General features: G+C 30.6%; 1 protein-coding gene across 1 annotated transcript in view; it reads right to left on the bottom strand.

Moving 5' to 3' along the window:
* The window catches only part of LOC119611595, a gene marked incomplete at its 5' end in the record, with an annotated part of 41,016 nt that overhangs the window by 10,495 nt on the left and 7,791 nt on the right, over positions 1-22,730 (bottom strand). Inside the window, 2 exons of the mRNA XM_037967245.1 lie at positions 4,537-4,696; positions 5,333-5,565. Coding sequence (XP_037823173.1) covers positions 4,537-4,696; positions 5,333-5,565 — 393 coding nt within the window. The remainder of the gene's footprint in view (positions 1-4,536; positions 4,697-5,332; positions 5,566-22,730) is intronic.

Raw genomic sequence — 22,730 nt, 5'->3', positions numbered from 1 at the left:
CTTATTTTTCCATTTAAACGTGTTATAACGAAGTTATAATCGATATTAATTTTCTTAATTTTTTTGACCAAAAAATTTATTTTTGATGGAAAATACGAGTGATCACAAAATAAGCTTATTTTTCCATTTAAACGTGTTTTAACGAAGTTATAAGCGATTTTAGTTTCCTTAAATTTTTTGACCAAAAAATCGATTTTTGAAAGAAAATATGAGTGATCACAAAATAAGCTTATTTTTCCATTTAAACGTGTTTTAACGAAGTTATAAGCGATTTTAGTTTCCTTAAATTTTTTTTGCCAAAAAAATCGATTTTTGAAAGAAAATATGAGTGATCACAAAATAAGCGTATTTTTCCATTTAAACGTGTTTTAACGAAGTTCGATTTTTGATCACAAAATAAGCTTATTTTTCCATTTAAACGTGTTTTAACTAAGTTATAAGCGAATTTAGTTTTTTTAATTTTTTTGACCAAAAAATCGATTTTTGAAAGAATATGTGAGTGATCACAAAATAAGCTTATTTTTCCATTTAAACGTGTTTTAACGAAGTTATAAGCGATTTTAGTTTTCTTAATTTTTTTACCAAAAAATCTATTTTTGAAAGAATATGTGAGTGATCACAAAATAAGCGTATTTTTCCATTTAAACGTGTTTTAACGAAGTTATAAGCGATTTTAGTTTCCTTAAATTTTTTTTGCCAAAAAAATCGATTTTTGAAAGAAAATATGAGTGATCACAAAATAAGCGTATTTTTCCATTTAAACGTGTTTTAACGAAGTTATAAGCGATTTTAGTTTCCTTAAATTTTTTTACCAAAAAATCGATTTTTGAAGGAAAATATGAGCGATCACAAAATAAGCTTATTTTTCCATTTAAACGTGTTATAACGAAGTTATAATCGATTTTAATTTTCTTAATTTTTTTGACCAAAAAATTTATTTTTGATGGAAAATACGAGTGATCACAAAATAAGCTTATTTTTCCATTTAAACGTGTTTTAACAAAGTTATAAGCGATTTTAGTTTCCTTAAATTTTTTGACCAAAAAATCGATTTTTGAAAGAAAATATGAGTGATCACAAAATAAGCTTATTTTTCCATTTAAACGTGTTTTAACGAAGTTATAAGCGATTTTAGTTTCCTTAAATTTTTTTTGCCAAAAAAATCGATTTTTGAAAGAAAATATGAGTGATCACAAAATAAGCGTATTTTTCCATTTAAACGTGTTTTAACGAAGTTATAAGCGATTTTAGTTTCCTTAAATTTTTTTTGCCAAAAAAATCGATTTTTGAAAGAAAATATGAGTGATCACAAAATAAGCTTATTTTTCCATTTAAACGTGTTTTAACGAAGTTATAAGCGATTTTAGTTTCCTTAAATTTTTTTTGCCAAAAAAATCGATTTTTGAAAGAAAATATGAGTGATCACAAAATAAGCGTATTTTTCCATTTAAACGTGTTTTAACGAAGTTATAAGCGATTTTAGTTTTTTTAAATTTTTTTACCAAAAAATTGATTTTTGATGGAAAATATGAGTGATCACAAAATAAGCTTATTTTTCCATTTTAACGTGCTTTAACGAAGTTATAAACGATTTTAGTTTCCTTAAATTTTTTTGACCAAAAAATCGATTTTTGAAGGGAAATACTAGTGATAGTATTAAGCTTATATTTCCATTTAAACGTGTTTTAACGAAGTTATAAGCGATTTTAGTTTCCTTAAATTTTTTTACCAAAAAATCGATTTTTGAAAGAAAATATGAGTAGTGATCACAAAATAAGCGTATTTTTCTATTTAAACGTGTTTTAACGAAGTTATAAGCGATTTTAGTTTCCTTAAATTTTTTGACCAAAAAATCGATTTTTGAAAGAAAATATGAGTGATCACAAAATAAGATTATTTTTCCATTTAAACGTGTTATAAGCGATTTTAATTTTCTTAAATTTTTTTACCAAAAAATCGATTTTTGAAAGAAAATATGAGTGATCATAAAATAAGCTTATTTTTCCATTTAAACGTGTTTTAACGAAGTTATAAGCGGTTTTAGTTTCCTTAATTTTTTTTGACCAAAAAATCGATTTTTGAAAGAAAATATGAGTGATCACAAAATAAGCGTGTTTTTCCATTTAAACGTGTTTTAACGAAGTTATAAGCGATTTTAGTTTTCTTAAATTTTTTGACCAAAAAATCGATTTTTGATGGAAAATATGAGTGATCACAAAATAAGCTAATTTTTCCATTTAAACGTGTTTTAACTAAGTTATAAGCGATTTTAGTTTCCTTAAATTTTTTGACCAAAAAATCGATTTTTGATGAAAAATATGAGTAGTGATCACAAAACAAGCTTATTTTTCCATTTAAATGTGTTTAACAAAGTTATATGCGATTTTCGTTTTCTTAAGTTTTATGCTAAAAAATCGATTTTTGAAGGAAAATATGAGTGATCACAAAAGAAGCTTATTTTTTTATTTAAACGTGTTTTAACGAAGTTATAAGCGATTTTAGTTTTCGTAAGATTTTTGGCCAAAAAATCGATTTTTGAAGGAAAATATGAGTGATCACAAAATAAGCATATTTTTCCATTTAAACGTATTTTAACGAAGTTTTTAGTTTTCTAAGGTTTTTTGAATAAAAGATCCACTTTTGAAGGAAAATATGAGTGATCACAAAATAAGCATATTTTTCCATTTAAACGTATTTTAACGAAGTTTTTAGTTTTCTAAGGTTTTTTGAATAAAAGATCCACTTTTGAAGGAAAATATGAGTGATCACAAAATAAGCATATTTTTCCATTTAAACGTATTTTAACGAAGTTTTTAGTTTTCTAAGGTTTTTTGAATAAAAGATCCACTTTTGAAGGAAAATATGAGTGATCACAAAATAAGCTTATTTTTCCATTTAAACGTTGAGTAATCACAAAATAAGCTTATTCTTCCATGTAACCATGTTTTAGCGAAGCTATAACCGATTTTAGTTTTCTCATGTTGTTTAACCAAAAAATCGACTTTTAAAGGAAAATAAGAGTGACCACAAAATAAGCTTTATACCCATCATCAAAATTATATTGTTTTTGTCATTCTATTGATGCAGTTTGTTTCGCATTGGGTCATATCGGTCCATGTTTTCGCATAGCCCATGTGGCCCCCGAAAAACAGTGTAAATAGTCACAGATGGTTAACAACATAAGTAGGTCAATGAAATTCTACATAATCAAGTTTTATATGAGCCAAAATCTTCCTACCAAATTTTACGAGAATCGGCCCATAATTGACCTTACCCCCCATGTAAGCTCTCCTTCAGAAAAGACTTTAACTCTTATAACTTGCTTCAAAATAATAGTTAAGCAACGAAATTAAACGTAAACAAGTTTTTGGGGAACTAAAATATCTCCCCCATATTTTATGGGGATCGGCCCATATTTGACCCTTCCCCCTTCATATAAGGTCCCTCTCAGAAAACGACTATAGCGGTCATAACTTGCTTCAAAATGATAGCAATGCAACGAAATTCGACATATACAAGTTTTAAGGGAACAGAAATATCTTTTCTAAATTTTTTGTAAATCGGCCCATAATTGACCCTACCCCTCATACAAGCTCCCCTTCAGAAAATGACTTTAACTCTTATAACTTGCTTCAAAATGATAGTTAAGCAACGAAATTAAACGTAAACAAGGTTTTGGGGAACTAAAATATCTCCCCAATATTTTATGGATCCTACCCCCATATAAGGTTTTACTGAAACCAAAATCTTTGTAAAATTTTCGAAGGATGATAAAATAAGTACTACCATCACCCTATCTATATTACTATGTATTTATATATGATTTCCATTTCCCGAAATTCACTTGAAATTTAAAACACATGACTGATGGTGGGTATATAAGATTCGGCACGGCCGAATATAGCACTCTTACTTGTTATTTTGTACGATTTTCAATTTTGAAAAAATATTGTTTAACTTTCTGACTACGTGAAATATATACCTATTTTTAATAAAAACTTCCACAACAGATGACATTTGTTGCCAGAAGAAAATAAAATGTTTTGCATATTTTCATACACAATTTTTCGCAAACAAATAACATTTAATAACTGTCCATAACAGAAGGCTTAATTGTCTGCAGTTTATTTAATGGTAAAAGGAAATTATTAAAATTAGAATTAAGATTTAAAGATTATTGTTTCGGCTATAATAAAAAAGCCTTCAGGTGATAAACTTAAATAACCAAGAGAAAATGTGCAAAATTCTAATACTCTGCGATCTATAAACATTAGTGAAGTCCCATTGTAGGAACACAATGTAAATGTTAGTGTAAAATATGCATATATGCTAAATATTGAACTAAAATTTGGAAAAATTAACATATTTAAGATTTGGTTTTAAGGATCAAATTTAGATTTTTCCATTTTTTTCTTTGCAACACTAATGCTGGTTGTGTTTGTGAACACAAGTTTTATTTTAAAAGATTTACTCCCTAATATACACACAATTGCAAATATTATTTTCTTTTGTTTCTCGTGTTAATCTTTCACTTACACTGCAGTATCTCGTTGGCTAAAAAATCTTTAGGATTCTCCTCTCCTGGTTCACATAAAAACAAATAGATTTTATCCTTAAGGCGTAGAGTTGTATAGCGTGTTGCATAGTAGCGGGCATGTAAAAATCGTGAAGTATTTGCAAGTATTGTTATGAAACCCTGAGGAAAGAAGGAAAAACAAAAAAGAAATACGAGACAAATTAAAAAGCTAAATTTAACTAAGACAAAAAAAATAATGAAATAATAAAAAACAAGTACAAATATAATCGGTCAAGCGCAATTATACGATACCCTACACCGCAAGATTTTGGTATTTGGAGATATTATTTATTTTTACAATTTTTGCAAATGGACTTTTTGTGGGAGTTATGATCTTGAGCGAAATTTCTTCATCTGTTCAAATAGAAAAAAAAATTTTCGTTGCTTTTAATGCTCTTTTTTACAACCCAATTTTAAAACTGACTTGTCGTAGAAGAAGAGTAAAGTAACAACTTAGATAAGTCATTACAAATAAGTATTTAGTTAGTAGTGGAATAGTTGTGATCAATATGACCACACAACATGTTTGACACTGCTCACTGTAGTGGTGTAGGGTACAAAAAAGGTCATGAATAAATTGCAGAAGTTTGAAGTAAAAATGGCAAAATGGCCGGTAGTTAATTTTTTCTTTAGTTATATTAAAAATATAAGTAGGGTTTAAATATTTTGGAAATAATGGAAAATATTTAAGCAATTAATGAGAAAATTTTCTAATGCGAGGGGTGGTAAAGTAAGTAATTTAATAAATATACAAACCTCAACAGCCACTAAGTCTACAGCAGCTAGAATTTGTTCATTTAAATCTTCATCAGTGTCGTTAAAATTTGCTACATTAATCCATTGTAAACCAATTGTATTGCCATATCTTGATTGATTTTCAAAGACCTGCTGAACATCATCTAGATATTGTTGTTGCAGTTCATTAAAAATAATGTTGCTTGAATCGTAAACTATTAATATCGAAGTTAAATGAACATAATAAGTAGTAACTAAAAATAAAAATTAGTATTACTTTTACAACTTTAAGATTAAACAAAAATCAATTTTATAAATTCACCTAAATATTGTATTAAACTGCCAGTTCCATGCATTTCAGCAATTGTCTTTTTCTATGACTTTTATCTATTTGTGGTTAAAACTAAAGTTTAAATAGTTTTTATACTTCTTATAGACATTATGATGTAGACAATTCGATTTCATTAAAAGCATTCTTTTTATTTTGTTTGTTTTGGTAATTTGATGAAATGTAAATAGAATTATAATCAATTTAATATTAAATTGAAATATAATTGCAATTGCAGAAATAATTTATGCAAATAAGACAAATTATTAGAAATGTGTATTTTATAAATGTGTTAGATTAATGTTGAAATTTATTATTATTTTTTTTTTAAATTTGTAAATTTGATTTAAGTAATTAATTTTAAAAAATTTTCAGAATTAATTTTTTAAATTATACTAAAGTTATTTTACTAAAGTGATTGATTTTATGTAGATTTTTTTATTAGAATTTAATTTAAATTTTAACAAGTAAGAGTGTTATATTCGGCTATGCCGAATCTTATATACCCACCATCAAACCTCGTTTGACTCGAATGAAACTTACTTACGTCGAATTTCATCTATATAGTCGTATATTTAGGCCAGTTATAAGCGTTAAAGTAATTTTCTGAAGGGGACCTTATATAGGGGGATAGGGTCAATTATGGGTCGATTCTCATAAAATTTGGTACACAGAATTTGGTAGACAGAATTTGGTTCGTATTAAATTTATTTGTGTCGAATTTCATTGCTACACTCGTATTTTTAAACCATTAATGAGTGTTGCAGTCATTTTCTGAAGGGGACCTTATATGGGGGGTGGGGTCAATCATGGGCCGATCCTCATAAAATTTTTTAGATAGATTTTGACTCGCATGAAACTTACTTATGTCAAATTTCATCTATATACTAATATTTTTAAGCCAATAATGAGCGTTAAAGTCATTTTCTGAAGGGGATAAAATTTTGCATAGTGATTTTGGATCATAAGAAACTTACCTATATCGAATTTCATCGCTATATTCGTATTTTTGAGCAAGTTATGGCTGTTAAAGCTGCTTTTCGAGGGGCCACTTGTATGGGGGCTATCCGAAAACGTGGACCGATATTGCCCATTTCCAATACCAAACAAACCTTACCTATAAGAAATATTTATGTGAAATTTCAACCCTCTAGCTCTTTCCATTCGGACTCTATCGTGCTTTCCACAGACAGACAGACGGACGTACAGACGGACACACATGGCTAGATCGTCCTAGAATTTAATGAGGACCCAGAATATATATACTTTTGTGGGTCTATAAACAATATTTCGATGTGTTACAAACGGAATGACAAAATCAATATACCCCCCATCTTTTTTGATGGTGGGTATAAAAATTGAGGTTGAATCAACCTCGCGGTACAATTCAGGATTGCATTTTATCCCTATTACTCTGGGTAAATACGATTAATAATAGTCTTTTAAGGTCCTCAATCGATGACGGATTTTGACTAAGGTAAAATTATTTATGATATAGAAACAAGTATGCCATAAATAAGACTTTCGGTTGGGCTGAATGTCAATCCTACCAAAACGAAATCTGTCTCTTCACCAATTCTTTTGGAAGACCAAAAGTACATCCATTACAGAGTTCAAGTTTCTCGGATGAATTCTTTCCTCCTATAGAAACATCTATAAATTAGGAGACGTTGACCAAAAACTATTATAGGACACGTCATTAATGTATTCTGCACAGAAAAAATTATCGGTAGTTTATTTTCAATTAACATGTTTTTCCCTTTCTTTAGCTTTTATTTAAACAATTTCTTAATTGTAATAATTATCTCATTGTTTTGATCCTAAGTATACAAATTTGATTAAATTTTTAATTGAACCAATTAATTTTTTAATTGGCTGAAAAAGTTTTTCCAGCCTACTTTTTTAATTTGGTTTTTTTTTGATATTTTTTTTGTAATTTATTTATAATGGTAAGAATGTTTATAATTCTTAAATAGTCAATAATATTTAAGGCATAAGATGTTGAAGTTTCATAAATATTTTAAAATTTATAAATCACTTTATTTGTTCAAATGTTACAACAAAGAGATGTTACAACAAAGAGATGTTTAACGCATTGTTAAAGGAAAGTAATCCTTTAACTTTGTAAGCACTCAATTAATGCTTTGATTGTCTCAATCATCGACATAATTGATTTTTAATACATTTTTAACCAAACTGTTTAATTCATTTGATTAATAAATTAACTAAAATGTAAGTTTTATTTTATTAAATATTCAATTTATCCAATTAATGAATTAACTAATTTTAAATTTTGAGTTTAATTACTGATGTTAATTGTTTTGATTATTTCTTTAATTGGAAAAAATATTTTTCTACAAAATTTCATAATTGATATCATCATTTTGTTGATAGGTGCAAAACTTGCTTAATACAATTAATTTGATAATTAAAACTCATTTTCAGTTTTTTCTGTGTGGACATGTTGTACGGCCATACACAAACATCACTGGTAATATAAATTGGCGGGAACTGTGGGAAATTGGCCACAGAGACGAGATCGTGGTCAAACGAAACTTTAGACTCAACTCTTGTGGGAATCTGTTGTTATACAAACCAATTTGATCTTTATAGAAAATCGAGAAAAAGCTATTAGGGCGTTATCAGCCAAGTTTAATGTAAAACTTTATTGGACTGTAGGAGAGTAATAACCAGTGGTAAGCTCTGTATCATAAGGGTATCAGACTACTCGTTGATAATCGGCAATTTTCATTGGAATGTACTTGGTAGGAAAAATGCTTAAGGAAGCTTGATTTTAACGTAACGAAATTAGATCCAAATATTTTGGGATCTATGTTTTCAGGCATTATATCCTCTCAACTATAAATATTATCCAAAAAAGGTGGATACAGCAGAACCGATAGTGGACTAGATTAATGTTACCGTATTTGATACGAATACCACTAGAAATATAAATTGGCGGAAAATGTGGGTTATTGTACCCAGATAGGAGATCGTGGTCAAGCGGATTTTTAGGGCAAACTCTTGTAGGAATATGTTGCTGCATAAATTACTCTAAACTGGGAGACAAATTTGAGAAAAAGCAATTAGGGCGTTATCAGCTGATAAGGTTTAATCTACAACCATAATGGACTGTTAGAATGGAATGGTACCAGGACACTAGGTGATAATTGTCAATGAAAAGGGAATGTACTTGCTAGGGAAGGAACCTTAAGGAGGTTAATCTAACTAAATTTGATTAAAATATCTTGGGAGCTATGTTTTCAGGCATAATATCCTTCTTTCTATAAATACTTTTCAAGAAAAAGTAGGCACAACAGTCCCGATAGTAAACTACATTAATGTTAACGTAAATGATGACATCCTCCTTTCAACTGAATTTCATCTAATCTAAATGTTCAAAAGCTTTTTATACCCTACACCACTTTAGTGGGGAGGGTATATTGGGTTTGTGCTGATGTTTGTAACGCACAATAATATTGGTCCTATACCCACCTTAATGTATACCAATCGGCTTAGAATCATTTTCTGAGTCGATGTCCGTCTGTTTGTCCGTCCGTCCATGTAAACCTTGTAATCAAACTACAGGTCGCAATTTTGAAGATTTTACAATGAAATTTGGCACATGATCTTCTATTGTCCCAGGGACGAAACCTATTGAAAATGGTTACGATCGGTCCATTATTTCACCTAGCCCCTATACAACTGAACCCCTGAATAGGGCTATTAAGTTCATAATTATGTTTAATATACTCGTATCTCGACAGAAAGCTGCAAAACCAAATTCTATATTAGCCTTGATGAACCTCATAAATATTTTAATTATAGGGTCTCATTTGACTATAGCCCCTGCCCCTAGTCAAAGCCCCTTCAAAATTTGACTAAAATGTCCACAATTTTATTCAACAATAAATGGCTTAAGTACGTATATCTGAGGCAAGGTACAATTCAACTCAAATGCTTTATTATGAAAACTAAATCACATTTTTTTGTAACAGCTATTATACGGTCGGCCTCGCCCGACTATAATTTCTTACTTGTTTTAATTTCTAGTGTTTAATTGTGAGAGCTACTTGGCTCAGGGTTAAAATTTTCAATTATTTTGTTTAATAACCTCAAAAAGTTTTATTTTCATAACATGTTGCTTCAACATTCTACCCATTAAGAGTAAAATGTTTATTAAGCTCAAAAAACATCAACAGATGATATTTTATGTTAGTACTTCATAACGCATTAAAATTAAATCCTTTATTCAATTATATAAAAATTTTAAATGCTTTCATAAATCTCCTTTACTCCTACAAACTAAGAATTTTTAAATGACTTTTTGTCTTTTCTGTTTCATATTATAACTACTGCATACTCAGAGAAACTCTTAACACACATACATACATACATCCTAGTTCACACAAGTTACCTACATCTTTTATTTCTTCATACAACTCTGGTCAAATAGTTTAGTTTCACTTACTTGGCATGAGTGCATCATCATTGGCCCCCAATCCCAACAGTAATTTAGTGTCTATGAAAATAATAAAATCCTTTAGATTTTCATCTACATGTTAAGAATGCCTGAAATAAAATTTATATTTAAGGCTTAACTTAAGGTCGTGGCATATACACTTTAAAAAAAGAAAAATAACGTTAAAAATTTGCAACCAAAATAATTTAATTCCCCATAGATGCTCACAGTCGTGGGAGGATTTGTTTTAGCATGTTTTTGCTTGCAGAAGCATGAAAAGTGTGAAATGTATGGAACAAAGTAAATAATTTTTTTTTGTCTAGTGAAAAAGTTTGCACATTCAATTTTTCTTTTCTTTTTGTTGTATGTAAATTATTTTCTTATTATTATATCTACCGCATTCTTGTTATTATAGTTAATGGGGAATCAAATAAGTTGTAGTCTAGACCAACTAACAAAAATAATTTCAGCATCATCAAATTTTATAAAAGGAAAGGAGTCCTTTTAATAATGCTTGCTAAATACCTTAAAGAATATCAATCGTCTCAGAGGGATGTGCTTTATGTGACTCAAGTTATAGTTCAGAAAAGCGGAAAAAGAACAGAGATTTTTAATTTTTTCATTGAACGGGATTACTAAATTCAATGAAAAATATAAATTAAATATGTATGTTAATTATACCCTACACCACTTTAGTGGGGAGGGTATATTGGGTTTGTACTGATGTTTGTAACACAGAATAATATTGGTCCTATAACCACCTTAAAGTACACCAATCGGCTTAGAATCATTTTCTGAGTCGATTTAGCTATGTCTGTCCGTCCGTCCGTCTGTCCGTCCATGTAAACCTTGTAATCAAACTACATGTCGTAATTTTGAAGATAATTCAATGAAACTTGGTACGTGATCTTCTATTGTCTCAGGGACGAAGCCTATTGAAAATGGTTAAGATCGGTCCATTATTTCACCTAGCCCCCATACAACTGAACCCCGGAATAGGGCTTGTAAACCTTGTAATCAAACTACAGGTCGCAATTTTGAAGATAATTCAATGAAATTTGGTACATGATCTTCGGTTGTTCCAGGGACGAAGCCACTGTGGCCAATTTAGCTATTTTCTCGTCAAATCTAGCGATTTTTAATCCCATTTTGCGGGGGAAAATATGATTTAGCTATTAGCGGGAAATCTAGCGATTTTTCTTTAGATTTTAAGGCATTTTTTATTCATTTATATGTTGATAATATCGCTTAAAAGTTGCTACGAATGACGATTTACATATATGTATGTATAAGTATAAAAATATGCATTCAATGTAAATTATTTGAGTTTTAGCTGTGTGTATTATACTTATTTTGAATGTTCTGAAGAACATAATTAGGAGCAAATATTTGTGCGTACAGGTAAAGTTATACGAAAAATTTTAAAAGGGGTATATTTTGTTGTACTCAAAAAACGAATATTTAATTATTCTAGTCTTTTAGTAAATGAGTGATATGATAATAAAATTTACCATAATTCTAAAAATTAGTGAACATTGGAAATAAGTGACGAAAGGATCGATCCATAAAGTCCTAAAAATTTACAACATTTCTAAGGCGTATAGGGCCGCATATCGATATTGCAGATAAACTTCCCACAAAAGGAGTGTATAATAATAATCTTGGGTGCCCCGGTAGGCTAGTTGGTAGTGTGCTAGCCTGTTCGTCTGAGGGTTGTGGGTTCGATTCCCAGCAGAGATCCTGGTCTGCTACACTACAACGGTCGTATGGTTATCGTCACCCTGCTCGGTAAATTAGGTAAGAATATAATTTGTAATTGTATTGTAATGGAAAAATAAATAATACTCTTATGCTGAAAATAAAGGATCGATCCAAGGCCAGCATTTCGAAATTCAATTTATCTTTACAACATTTCTAAAGCAATCTGTATAGGGTCGCATATCGAAATTAACCTCAACTTGACATTTTTCCTAACCCAAAGTGAAAATATTTAACATAAAAAAAGATTATCTTATGTGTTTGTTATAAGATGTGTTTGTATCACTATCCCATTCCTACGTATGTATATAGATTTTAGCGATAAATCGCTGACTTTTTAGAATAATATAAAAAATCTGAAAAATTTTGCTATTTGTTTTCAGAATCATATAATAAATATTATTTTGACGATTTATCGCTAAATTTTTCAAAATGTCTTGAATTTAGCTATTTTCTAGCTATTTTTCAGTCGACTTTAGCGATATTTTTGGGAAAAAAGTTGGCAACAGTGGACGAAGCCTATTGAAAATGGTTAAGATCGCTTCATTATTTCATCTAGCCCCCATACAACTGAACCCCCGAATAGGGCTTGTAAACCTTGTAATCAAAGTACTGGTCGCAATTTTGGAGATAATTCAATGAAATTTGATACATGATCTTCTATTGTACCGGAAACGAAGCGTATTGAAAATGGTTAACATCGGTCCATTATTTCACTTAGCCCCCATACAACTGAACCCGCCGAATAGGCCTTTTAAGTTCTTAATTATGTTTAATATACTCCTATCTCGACAAAAAGCTGTAAAACCAGCTTCTATATTAGCCTTAATAACCCTCATGAATTTTATAATTATAGGGCCTCATTTGACCCTAGCCCCTATAAAAAGCCCCCTTCAAAATTTGACTTAAATGCCACAATTTTATTCCAGAATAAATGGCTTAAGTATATCTGAGACAAGGAAAAATTCGACTTAAATGCTTCATTATGAAAACAAAATCACATTTTATTTTTGTAACAGGTGTAGGGTATTATATGGTCGACCTCGCCCGACTATAATTTCTTACTTGTTTTATTTGTCTCAAACTTCGGTTATCGCTTAACCGGTATTTTCGTTTCGGCAAAAAAATAACCATAAATTGAGATAAGCAATTAAGTTCTAATATAGCCTTTAGTTCTTTCGAGAATTCATTTAAATCTGTTATGAAATTAAAATACATCTTTTGTGTGTGGCAGACCTTCTCTTCTTAATAAACACAATGCAAAATTATGTATTTTGCAATGCAAATATTTAACATAGAGTCATTGCAGACCAATTATTTTGGGATGTTGTAAATTGATTATTTGATTATATAGATAATGTAATGTAAATAATCACTTATTCTTAATATGAAAAACTGATAATGAAATCTCGATTTGTATGGCAACTAGGAATATATTTAGGTTTATTTGATTTTTTTCGAACTGTATAATTTTATTTAATTTAACTATATAATTATATTTTTAATATCACCATTCTCGAATTCGAGTCCCACTTGGGGATTAGATTAGATGGAAAACACTGCGACCTATGTGTGGATCTTTTGTGCAGCCGATTGGTTCGCCGTACAAGTTTTAGTTCACGCACAAAGGTAGCTGGTTTAGATAGTGAGAGGTTGAAGATGTCTTTTGGGGTTAGCAAGGCAGCACCCAAGATCTTAGCTCAGTGAGACTCTAATGTTGGGCAGTTACATAAGATATGTTCTGAGTTTTAATCTTGTAGGCCACAGAATCTGCATAGATTCATTGAAGAGTTGCCAAGAATGAATTGATGATATCTGGGACCACAATGTGCTCTGATGGCTTTATTGATAGTACTGGATATATGCAAATTCCAATTAAGGGTCTTGTCAAGAATGATCCCTAGGTATTTAACTTCTTCGGAAAACTTAATCGTTGAACCGTTTAGTGTTGGCTCAATGAGTTTCAGAGATCTGCGTCTTATAAATGGTACCAGGATGGTTTTTGAGGAGTTGATAGTAAGCCTTCTCTCTTGGCACCACTTGGATGTTTGACTGATCGCTTCTTGTATCTGCTCCGATATCGTTACGTCTTCAAATACTTTCACGGATGTGACAAGATCGTCAGCGTAACCGTATGTACAGAAACATAAGTCATTGAGTTTTTCAAGTAGACTATCGATAACCAGTGTCCACAGTAGTGGTGATAGTACGCCTCCCTGAGGACAGGCTCTGGTAGCCCATATGGTCCTCAATCTTCCACGTAGATCAAATTCAATGACTCTGGATGTCACAATTTCCAGTATTCAGTTTCTTAAGACAGACACAGCCGAATAAAATACTCTGATTAGTTAAATTTTTAATCTACAGTCAGCCCCAACTAAAATTAACACCCATAATGAAGTTATTGTATAATTACAATTTATTTTGTACCAAAGGCAAAAAATATTAATGAAATATTTAAAGGTATTACTGATTGATAAACTTATTTACGTATTCACAACACACATATATAAATATGAAAACATATTCATACATACATAGTATGTAAGTATGTAAGTGTACACAAACAAACACCTACAAAGGAAAAGTTGATTATGTGTAATAAATTTAAATAGAATAAATTGTATAAACACAACACAGGCTTTACAACTATGTATCTACCGTAATGATGTTGATAGAAACTTTTTACACAAAAAATTAGAAAAACTAAACTAGAGTAAAATAAAAAAGAATTATAAAACAAACTGTGATGTCTATCAAATATCAACATATTCAAAGTTGATGTTTCTCTGTTTCATCATCAAAGGTTGTGAAGTGATATTATTGCCTTCGGGGAATAACTATAATTTTAAAAACACATTTTTACAGTTCGTACAACTGATAGTGCCACTGCTGCTTCTACTGTTACCATTGCTACTTGTTTTAGTTTGTTGTCATTAAAAATGTTTGTGATGAATATCTATGTATGTATGTCTCTATTTCTAAATGTAGCAGGCATTACATGGAAATAAGCAGTACATTAATTTATAGATATTTTGCCTTGAAGTTGTTTATGTTGCCAATTTAAATCTATCCAAAAGGCAAATCACAGGTAAACAAATGTAAATACAAATAGATACATTTAGACATAACGTCACCTAAAACGGAAATGGCTCCAACTAAACAAAAATTTAAAATCGACAAATTTAAAAAAAAAAAAAAAAAACAAATGCCTACAAAATTCTGTACAACATTTTTTTTGGAAAATTATTATATATTTAAACTCAGGAATAAAAAATAGTTACAATTGATCATTTTTTATTTGGTAAATTTTGAAAATAAAATTTCTGTCCGAATACAGTGTTAAATCTTTTACTAAAAACAGGTTAAACTTAAACCTTTTGACGTCTACTTCGAATGTCAAGATTTAGCAGAAGATGTATAAAAATAGCGCTTTTGTAGAAAAATTTTTGATCTCGAAAATATTTAAATTCTGTCAATCAGAAAAAATAGATCAAACTAGATCCTGTACATACCTGATAGTACAGACTTAATCCAGGAAAAATACACTTACATTTACAATGTATAGTACACATACATACATATTTATGGTTATATCATTATACCTTTTTATACCCACCATCAAAAAATATGGGGGGTATATTGATTTTGTCATTCCGTTTGTAACACATCGAAATATTGCTCATAGACCCATAAAAGTATATATATTCCTGGTCCTTATCAAATTCTAAGACGATCTAGCCATGTCCGTCCGTCCGTCTGTCCGTCCGTCTGTCTGTCTGTCCGTCCGTCCGTCTGTCCGTCTGTCCGTCCGTCCGTCCGTCTGTCCGTCTGTCTGTTGAAATCACGATAGGGACCACACGAGAGGAGCTAGACAGTTGAAATTTTGCATAAATATTCTCTATTATTAAGGTTTGTTTAGTATTGAAAATGGGCAATATCGGTCCACTTTTTCGGATAGCCCCCATACAAGTGGACCTCCAAAAAACAGCTTCAACGGGCATAACTGCTTTAGAAGTACAAGTATAGCGATGAAATTCGACATAAATAAGTTCCATATGAGCCAAAATCTTTCTACCAAATTTTTTCAGGATCGGCCCATAAATGACCCTACCCCCTTTCAGAAAATGACTTTAACACTCATTACTGGCCTAAAAATTCGGGTATAGCGATAAAATTCAGTATAAATAAGTTTCTTGCGAACCAAAACCTTTTAACCAATTTTTTTTAGGATCGGCCCATAAATGACCATACCCCCCATATAAGGCCCGTTTCTGAAAATGACTTTAACACTCATTACTGGCCCCAAAATGCAAGTATAGCGATGAAATTCGGCATAGATAAGTTTCATGTGAGCCTAAATGTTTTTACCAAATTTTTTGAGCATCGGTCCATAATTGACCCTTCACCTCATATAAGGTCCCCTTTAGAAAATTACTTTAACACTCATTACTGGTCCAAAAATGCGAGTATGGCGATGAAATTCGGTATAAGTAAGTTTATTACGAACCGAAATCGCTCTACGATTTTTTTTTAAGATCGGCCCATAAATGACCCTACCTCCCATATAAGGTCCCCTTCTGAAAATGACTTTAACGCTCATTACTGGCTAAAAAATACGAATATAGCAATAAAATTTTACACAATTAAGTTCCTCGCGAGCCAAAATCTTTTTAATAACTTTTATTATGGATAGGTCCAGGAAATAGCTTTAACGCTCATTACTGTCTTAAAAATAAGAATAAAGCGATGAAATGCTACACACGTAAGTTTCTTACGAGCCAAAACCTCTGTGTCAATTTTTTTTGGATCGGCCCATAAATGACCCTTCCCGCATATAAGGACCCCCTCTGCAAATAACTATAATGTTCATTACTGGCTTAAAAATATGAATGTAGTGACGAAAATTGACGCACATAAGTTTAATGCGTGCCAAAATCTCTCCACCAAATTTAGGGAGGATCGGTCCATAATTTACCCTACCGCCCATACAAGGTCCCCTTCAGAAAATTTCTTAAACGATCATTACTGGCTTAAAAATATAAGTTATGAAATACGGTTATGAAATTCGCTACGAATTTCACGCGGAATGTGTCCGTAATTCACCCTACCCCCCCATAAAATTACATGAACGCTAATTGCTGGCATAAAAATGCGAGAACAGCGATGATATTCAATGTAAACAAATTTTATATGAACCAAAATCAGTCAAAAAAAATTGTCTACAACAATTGACCATACACCACATATGAGATCCTCTTTAGAAAATTTGATGAAGAAAACTCAGATAATTACAAGTACAGCGGTTAAAATCGACATAAAAAAGTTTATACTTTGGAACATAATTCTTCGTTCCGAATTTAATGAGGACTGATTTATAACTGACCCTACCCCCTATAAAAGGTTCCCTGCAGGAAAGAGTTTTTGGTTAATAAAATACAAGTGTTCCTTATTTAAAATACGAGTATGGCGCATAAATAAGTTCTATACAAACGAAATCTATGTACAAAATTTTATGAGTATCGGTTCATAATTGACACTCACGGTTTAAGAATTGAAATAAAATATTTGGTTTTTAAAAATTAATATTTTGTTAGTTCAAAAGAGCTCGGTCCATAATTGTCTTAGGCCATATTCCAAACATCACCCTGATGTTTATAGGGGAGCATTCCTTTTACGGCATACGGTTTGATGGTGGGTATATGAGATTCGGCACAGCCGAATATAACACTCTTACTTGTTTTACTTACAATCTACATTTGTTTATGTTTCATAATTTTATTTATAAAACAAATTTGTTATCAAGTTTCTTAGTATCTCTTTGACTAGTTTGTTTTCTTTTGCCCTCAAATTGATGGAGTTTCGTACCCTACTTAACTTTAATGGAAATGCGTAATACTTACTTCATACATGTAACATTCAAAAATTTTGTTTAATCAACGCCTATGAATCTTTTCTGAAAATCAGTAAAATGCACATAAAACACTTTAAAATTCCAGATTTGAACTTGAGATTTCATATTCCTGTGAATAAATATTTTTTGGATATCGTTCGATAATAAATCATAGGATCCATATGGCACCCACACGGGTATAATTTAATGAATTATTGTTATTTTTACACTGTATAGTTTCATATAGTCGGACATACCCGAATATATCTTTTTACTTGTTTTTTCTCCATCCTTATAAAAACTTGTTCAAAGCGCCCTTTTCCTTTGCATTTGTTCAGATTTATTTGCTTCAACACACTGTTTTCGTATTGCCACACAAGCAGAAATACAAATATTATCTCACAGTTTATTTAGTAATTTTTTTGTTTATTTATTTAACTGTGATTATATGTATATATTTGTTAAAATAATTATAAGTATCATACAAATTATTAAGTTTTTATATTGTCACTGACCCAGTTATGTTAATTTCTAATTTAAATAAAAAGACGTAAGGTATAAGTCCGATTAATCGACCATTTAAATATGATATACTTGCTATTAGAATATTTAAGATATTGGACTTTATTCATTTAATCTATTACAATATCCTTTATAGTTCAAAATAAAAGGGTATCAGTCGATTATCGATTTCATATAGTTGAACTTTTATATATTTTTGTATACCCTACACCCCTTTAGTGGGAAGGGTATATTGGGTTTGTACTGATGTTTGTAACATACAAAAATATTCGTCCTATAAAGTATACCAATCGGCTTAGAATCGTTTTCTGAATCCATGTAAACCTTGTGCGCAAGCTACAGAACCCCCGAAAAGGGCTGATTTCATACTTATGTTAAATATATCGATAAAAAGCGGCACAACTAAGTTTTATACAAGTCTTGATGACCTTGCGATCACAAAGATCAGGCCTCATTTGACCCTAGCTCCCATACAAAGTCCCCTTCAGAAAATTACTTGAATGTCCAAAATTAACTTGTAAACACAAATATCGTGATGAAATTCAGCACGAATAAATATTATATATATATATATATATATATATATATATATATATATATATATATATATATATATATATATATATATATATATATATATATATATATATATATATATATATACAGTATTGTTCGAAACCTAAGCAACTTTTTTTGGCATTGTATACAAAGTGCTATATTTTCTATTTTAATTGATTTATTCAAAATTATATAATTGATAATAATAATATTATGTGTCTACATTATAATAACAACAACAAAATTGTAATTCCATTTCGATGTGAGTTACAAGAAAATAATAACTGAATTAACTCAATAAATAGCTGTTCGAAACTTAAGCAACTTTTTGATCTTCTTATGCAAATCTTTGGTGCCTTTGAGTTCCAAACACCTTTATGGAATAGATTAGTTACTAGTGTAGTTCGTAATGAAACCCAATCGGATTTTAAGCTATTCGCCCCTGCAATGTTTTCCAAAACGGCGAGTTCCGAAACAGCACTTCAAAACGCCGAACAGCATCTCTAAGGGATTTGAGTCAGGAAATTTTGATGAGCAATCAAAGAGTTTGGGTCCTATTACCCGATAACAACTCTTAGATCAACTTTGCCAAAGGTTTTGGTTCATTATCATGCTGAAAATCGCAATAAAGTAAGTTGATCTGTTCGATGTACTCAATCATATGATTCATTTTGTTGGCGAAAAACGTCCCAAAAGGAAAAACAATCCAACTTTGTTTGTGTTTCAACATCAGGACTAACTCTTCTCTTTAAAAAACATAGCCACACCCTAAAATTTTGCTCTCCATTCATTATTGGGCCTTTACTAAAAGGGTATATTGTAATATTTCCTTCAGCCTCTGAGCCTCGCATACTCTGTTTGAATTTAAGACGGAAAATGTGGACCCGTTTGTAAATAAAACTGTTTTTATTAGTCTTGCGTAATCTATTTCAATATTCTACCCAAAATTGTACAAAATTTTTGAAAAAATCGAATTTCTTTAAGTAAACTCTGTGCCATGTCACTGCGGGATTCATATGCGGTTACATCATCGTACATTAAAGACTTAAAAAAGCAAGGAGGTCACACAATTAAGGTTATGGGCAAGATTTTTAGTGAGTAGAGTAAGTCCTGATGTTGAAATACAAATAAAATTGGGTTGTTTTACTTTCTGGGACATTTTTGGCCAACAAAATAAACCAAAGGATTAAGTACATTGAACAGAACAAATTACTTTGTTGCGATTTCCAGCATGATAATGAACCAAATCCTTTAGCAAAGTTGATCTAAGAGTAGTTATCGTATAATGGGACCCAAATTCTTTGATTGTCCATCAAAATCTCCTGACTCAAGCCCTTTAGAGATGCTGTTCGGCATTCTGAAGCGCTGGGTCGAAACTCGCAGTTTTAGAAAACATTACAGCTGGCGAATGGCTTAAAATCCGATTGGGATTCATTACGAACTACACTAGTAACTAATCTATTCCATAAATGTGTTTGGAACTCAAAAGGATCAAAGATTTTCATATGAAGATCAAAAAGTTGCTTCAGTTTCGAACAGCTATTTATGGAGTTAATTCAGTTATTATTTTCTTATAACTCACAGCGAAATGGATTTAAACTTTTGTTGTTGTTATTATAATGTAGACACATAATATTATTATTATCAATTATATAATTTTGAATAAATCAATTAAAATAGAAAATATAGCACTTTGTATACAATGCCAAAAAAAGTTGCTTAGGTTTCGAACAATACTGTATATATATATATATATATATATATATATATATATATATATATATATATATATATATATATATACATATATATATATATATATATATAAATACATTCACAAAACTTATATTTGCCCCTAGCCCCCCAGAAAATTAGTTTTTCATCCATAAATTGCTTAAATGTATCGGAACAAGGTCATATTGAAGTAATTTTGAAATTTCCAAAAAAGTGTTGAAAAATCCCAAAAATGGAATTTTTTAACCTTTTGGCTGTAATATCCTTATCAGGGCCGCGGTTATCAAAACCCTTTACAGAATAATTAAGTACATATTGGGCCATCTAAATGGTTTACCATAATTTGCGACTTGAGAATTTTACTCCTAAACTTGAATTTTTTGGATGCACCAAGTCCCCTCGGTGTAAAATTTTTTTTAATATGAAATATTTCTGATATTTTATATCTTCTAAGAATTTTTTAAATAACATAAAAAGAAAAAACTTAAATGCATATCACTGAGCCCATAGTCATGACTTTTAACCATTCTTTCACGTGAATGCGCCCTTGGTGGGCCCATGATTTCCAAGTTCTAAACTTAAACTCGACAACACTTCGTCTTTACGCATTAGAAGTTATAGAATTATTTCCCTCTTTTTATACCTACCATCAAAAAAGATGGGGCGTATATTGATTTTGTCGTTCCGTTTGTAACACTTTGAAATATTGGTTGTAGATCCATAAATGTATTTATATCTGGATCCTTGTTAAATTCTAAGACGATCTAGCCATGTCCGTCTGTACGCCCGTCTGTCTGTACGATAGGGCCTGAACGAGAGAAGCTAGAGATCTGAAATTTTGCATAAATACTTTTCATTGAGAGGCACTATTTGATATTGAAAATGGCCAATATAGATCCACGATTTCATCTAGGCCCCATAAAAGGTACCTTTCAAAAAATGACTATAACGAGCATAACTTGCATTAAAAATGCCAATACAGCAACGAAATTCGACATAAATATGTTTTATCGGTCAATCATTGACCCTACCCCTATTTAAAGTCCTCTTTGGAAAATAATTTCCAACCCGAAAATATATGTATAGTAGGGTGTCCCGTAGGGTGACCACTTTTTAGAAGGAATGCTTCTAAAACGAAGCGTTTCAATGTACTAAATACGAGAAAAATAAAAAACTATTTTTTTTAAAAGATCTTCAGTTCCCTACCTGCTCTTTTTCTCTAAATTTTCATGTCGCATACAGTGGTATAGAAATAACAAGTAAGAGTGTTATATTCGGCTATGCCGAATCTTATATACCCACCATCAAATCATGTGAATTTTCCTATACTATATGAATCGATCCTTTTGTTATTTAAAAAGGTCTTCAGTTCCCTGCCTGCGATTGAAAAACTTGATCTCAGTACAATTTGCTCTTTTTCTCTAAATTTTCATATCGCATGTAGGTAGAAGGGGGTTCATACGCCATAGGGGCACATCTGCCAATAGCGAATAACTTGAAAACCGAGTAATCGATTTTATCGCATTATCGAATTTTGTTTTCGTTTCGAAAGTTTGAAAGATTAACTTTATATATGATGGGAGGCAGACGAGATTAATTGTTTTTCAAAGGGCTGTGAAAATATTTCACTGTGTGAATTTTATGTGCTAACTTTTTTAGTTTTTGTGATAGAAAAAATATATTGATCAGTGATAGAACGTGAATAATAGTGAACAATAAGACATAATAATTTGTTCGATAATATAATCTGAAGCCCGAAAAAAATTTACTCTAAACCCCAGAACTACCCGTGGGGCACATTCGCCAAATATATGTAATGCTTGTGATGTAGAACAAAATTTGGTTAAAATATAGAAAAAATCAATAATAATTTGTTTTAATTTTTTTTTGTTAAGTTATGTGAAATAAACAATAAATATCTGGTTTATTATACTTTGTTAAATGAATTAAAATATAAAACAACGAAATAAGTTTTTATTTTTTAAATTTTTTGGTTGATTTTACTAATGACAAATCTGCCCCATCCCCTTGGCGTATTTACCCCATGGATGGGGCGGTATCGCCGTTTTTGGTCAGTTCAGAAAAGTTAAAAAATATGTACATTAGGATGACTTAGGAAAGATTGAAAGGGATAAAACTAAAGCCAACATATCTAAGTATCCGA

The sequence above is a fragment of the Lucilia sericata genome, unplaced genomic scaffold (genome assembly GCF_015586225.1).
Source record: "Lucilia sericata isolate MDLA Ls3-8-SP2 unplaced genomic scaffold, ASM1558622v1 Contig001492F_arrow, whole genome shotgun sequence".
Lineage (NCBI taxonomy): Eukaryota > Metazoa > Arthropoda > Insecta > Diptera > Calliphoridae > Lucilia > Lucilia sericata.
The sequence above is the reverse complement of the archived record's forward strand: the minus strand, read 5'-3'. Positions and strand labels throughout refer to the sequence as shown.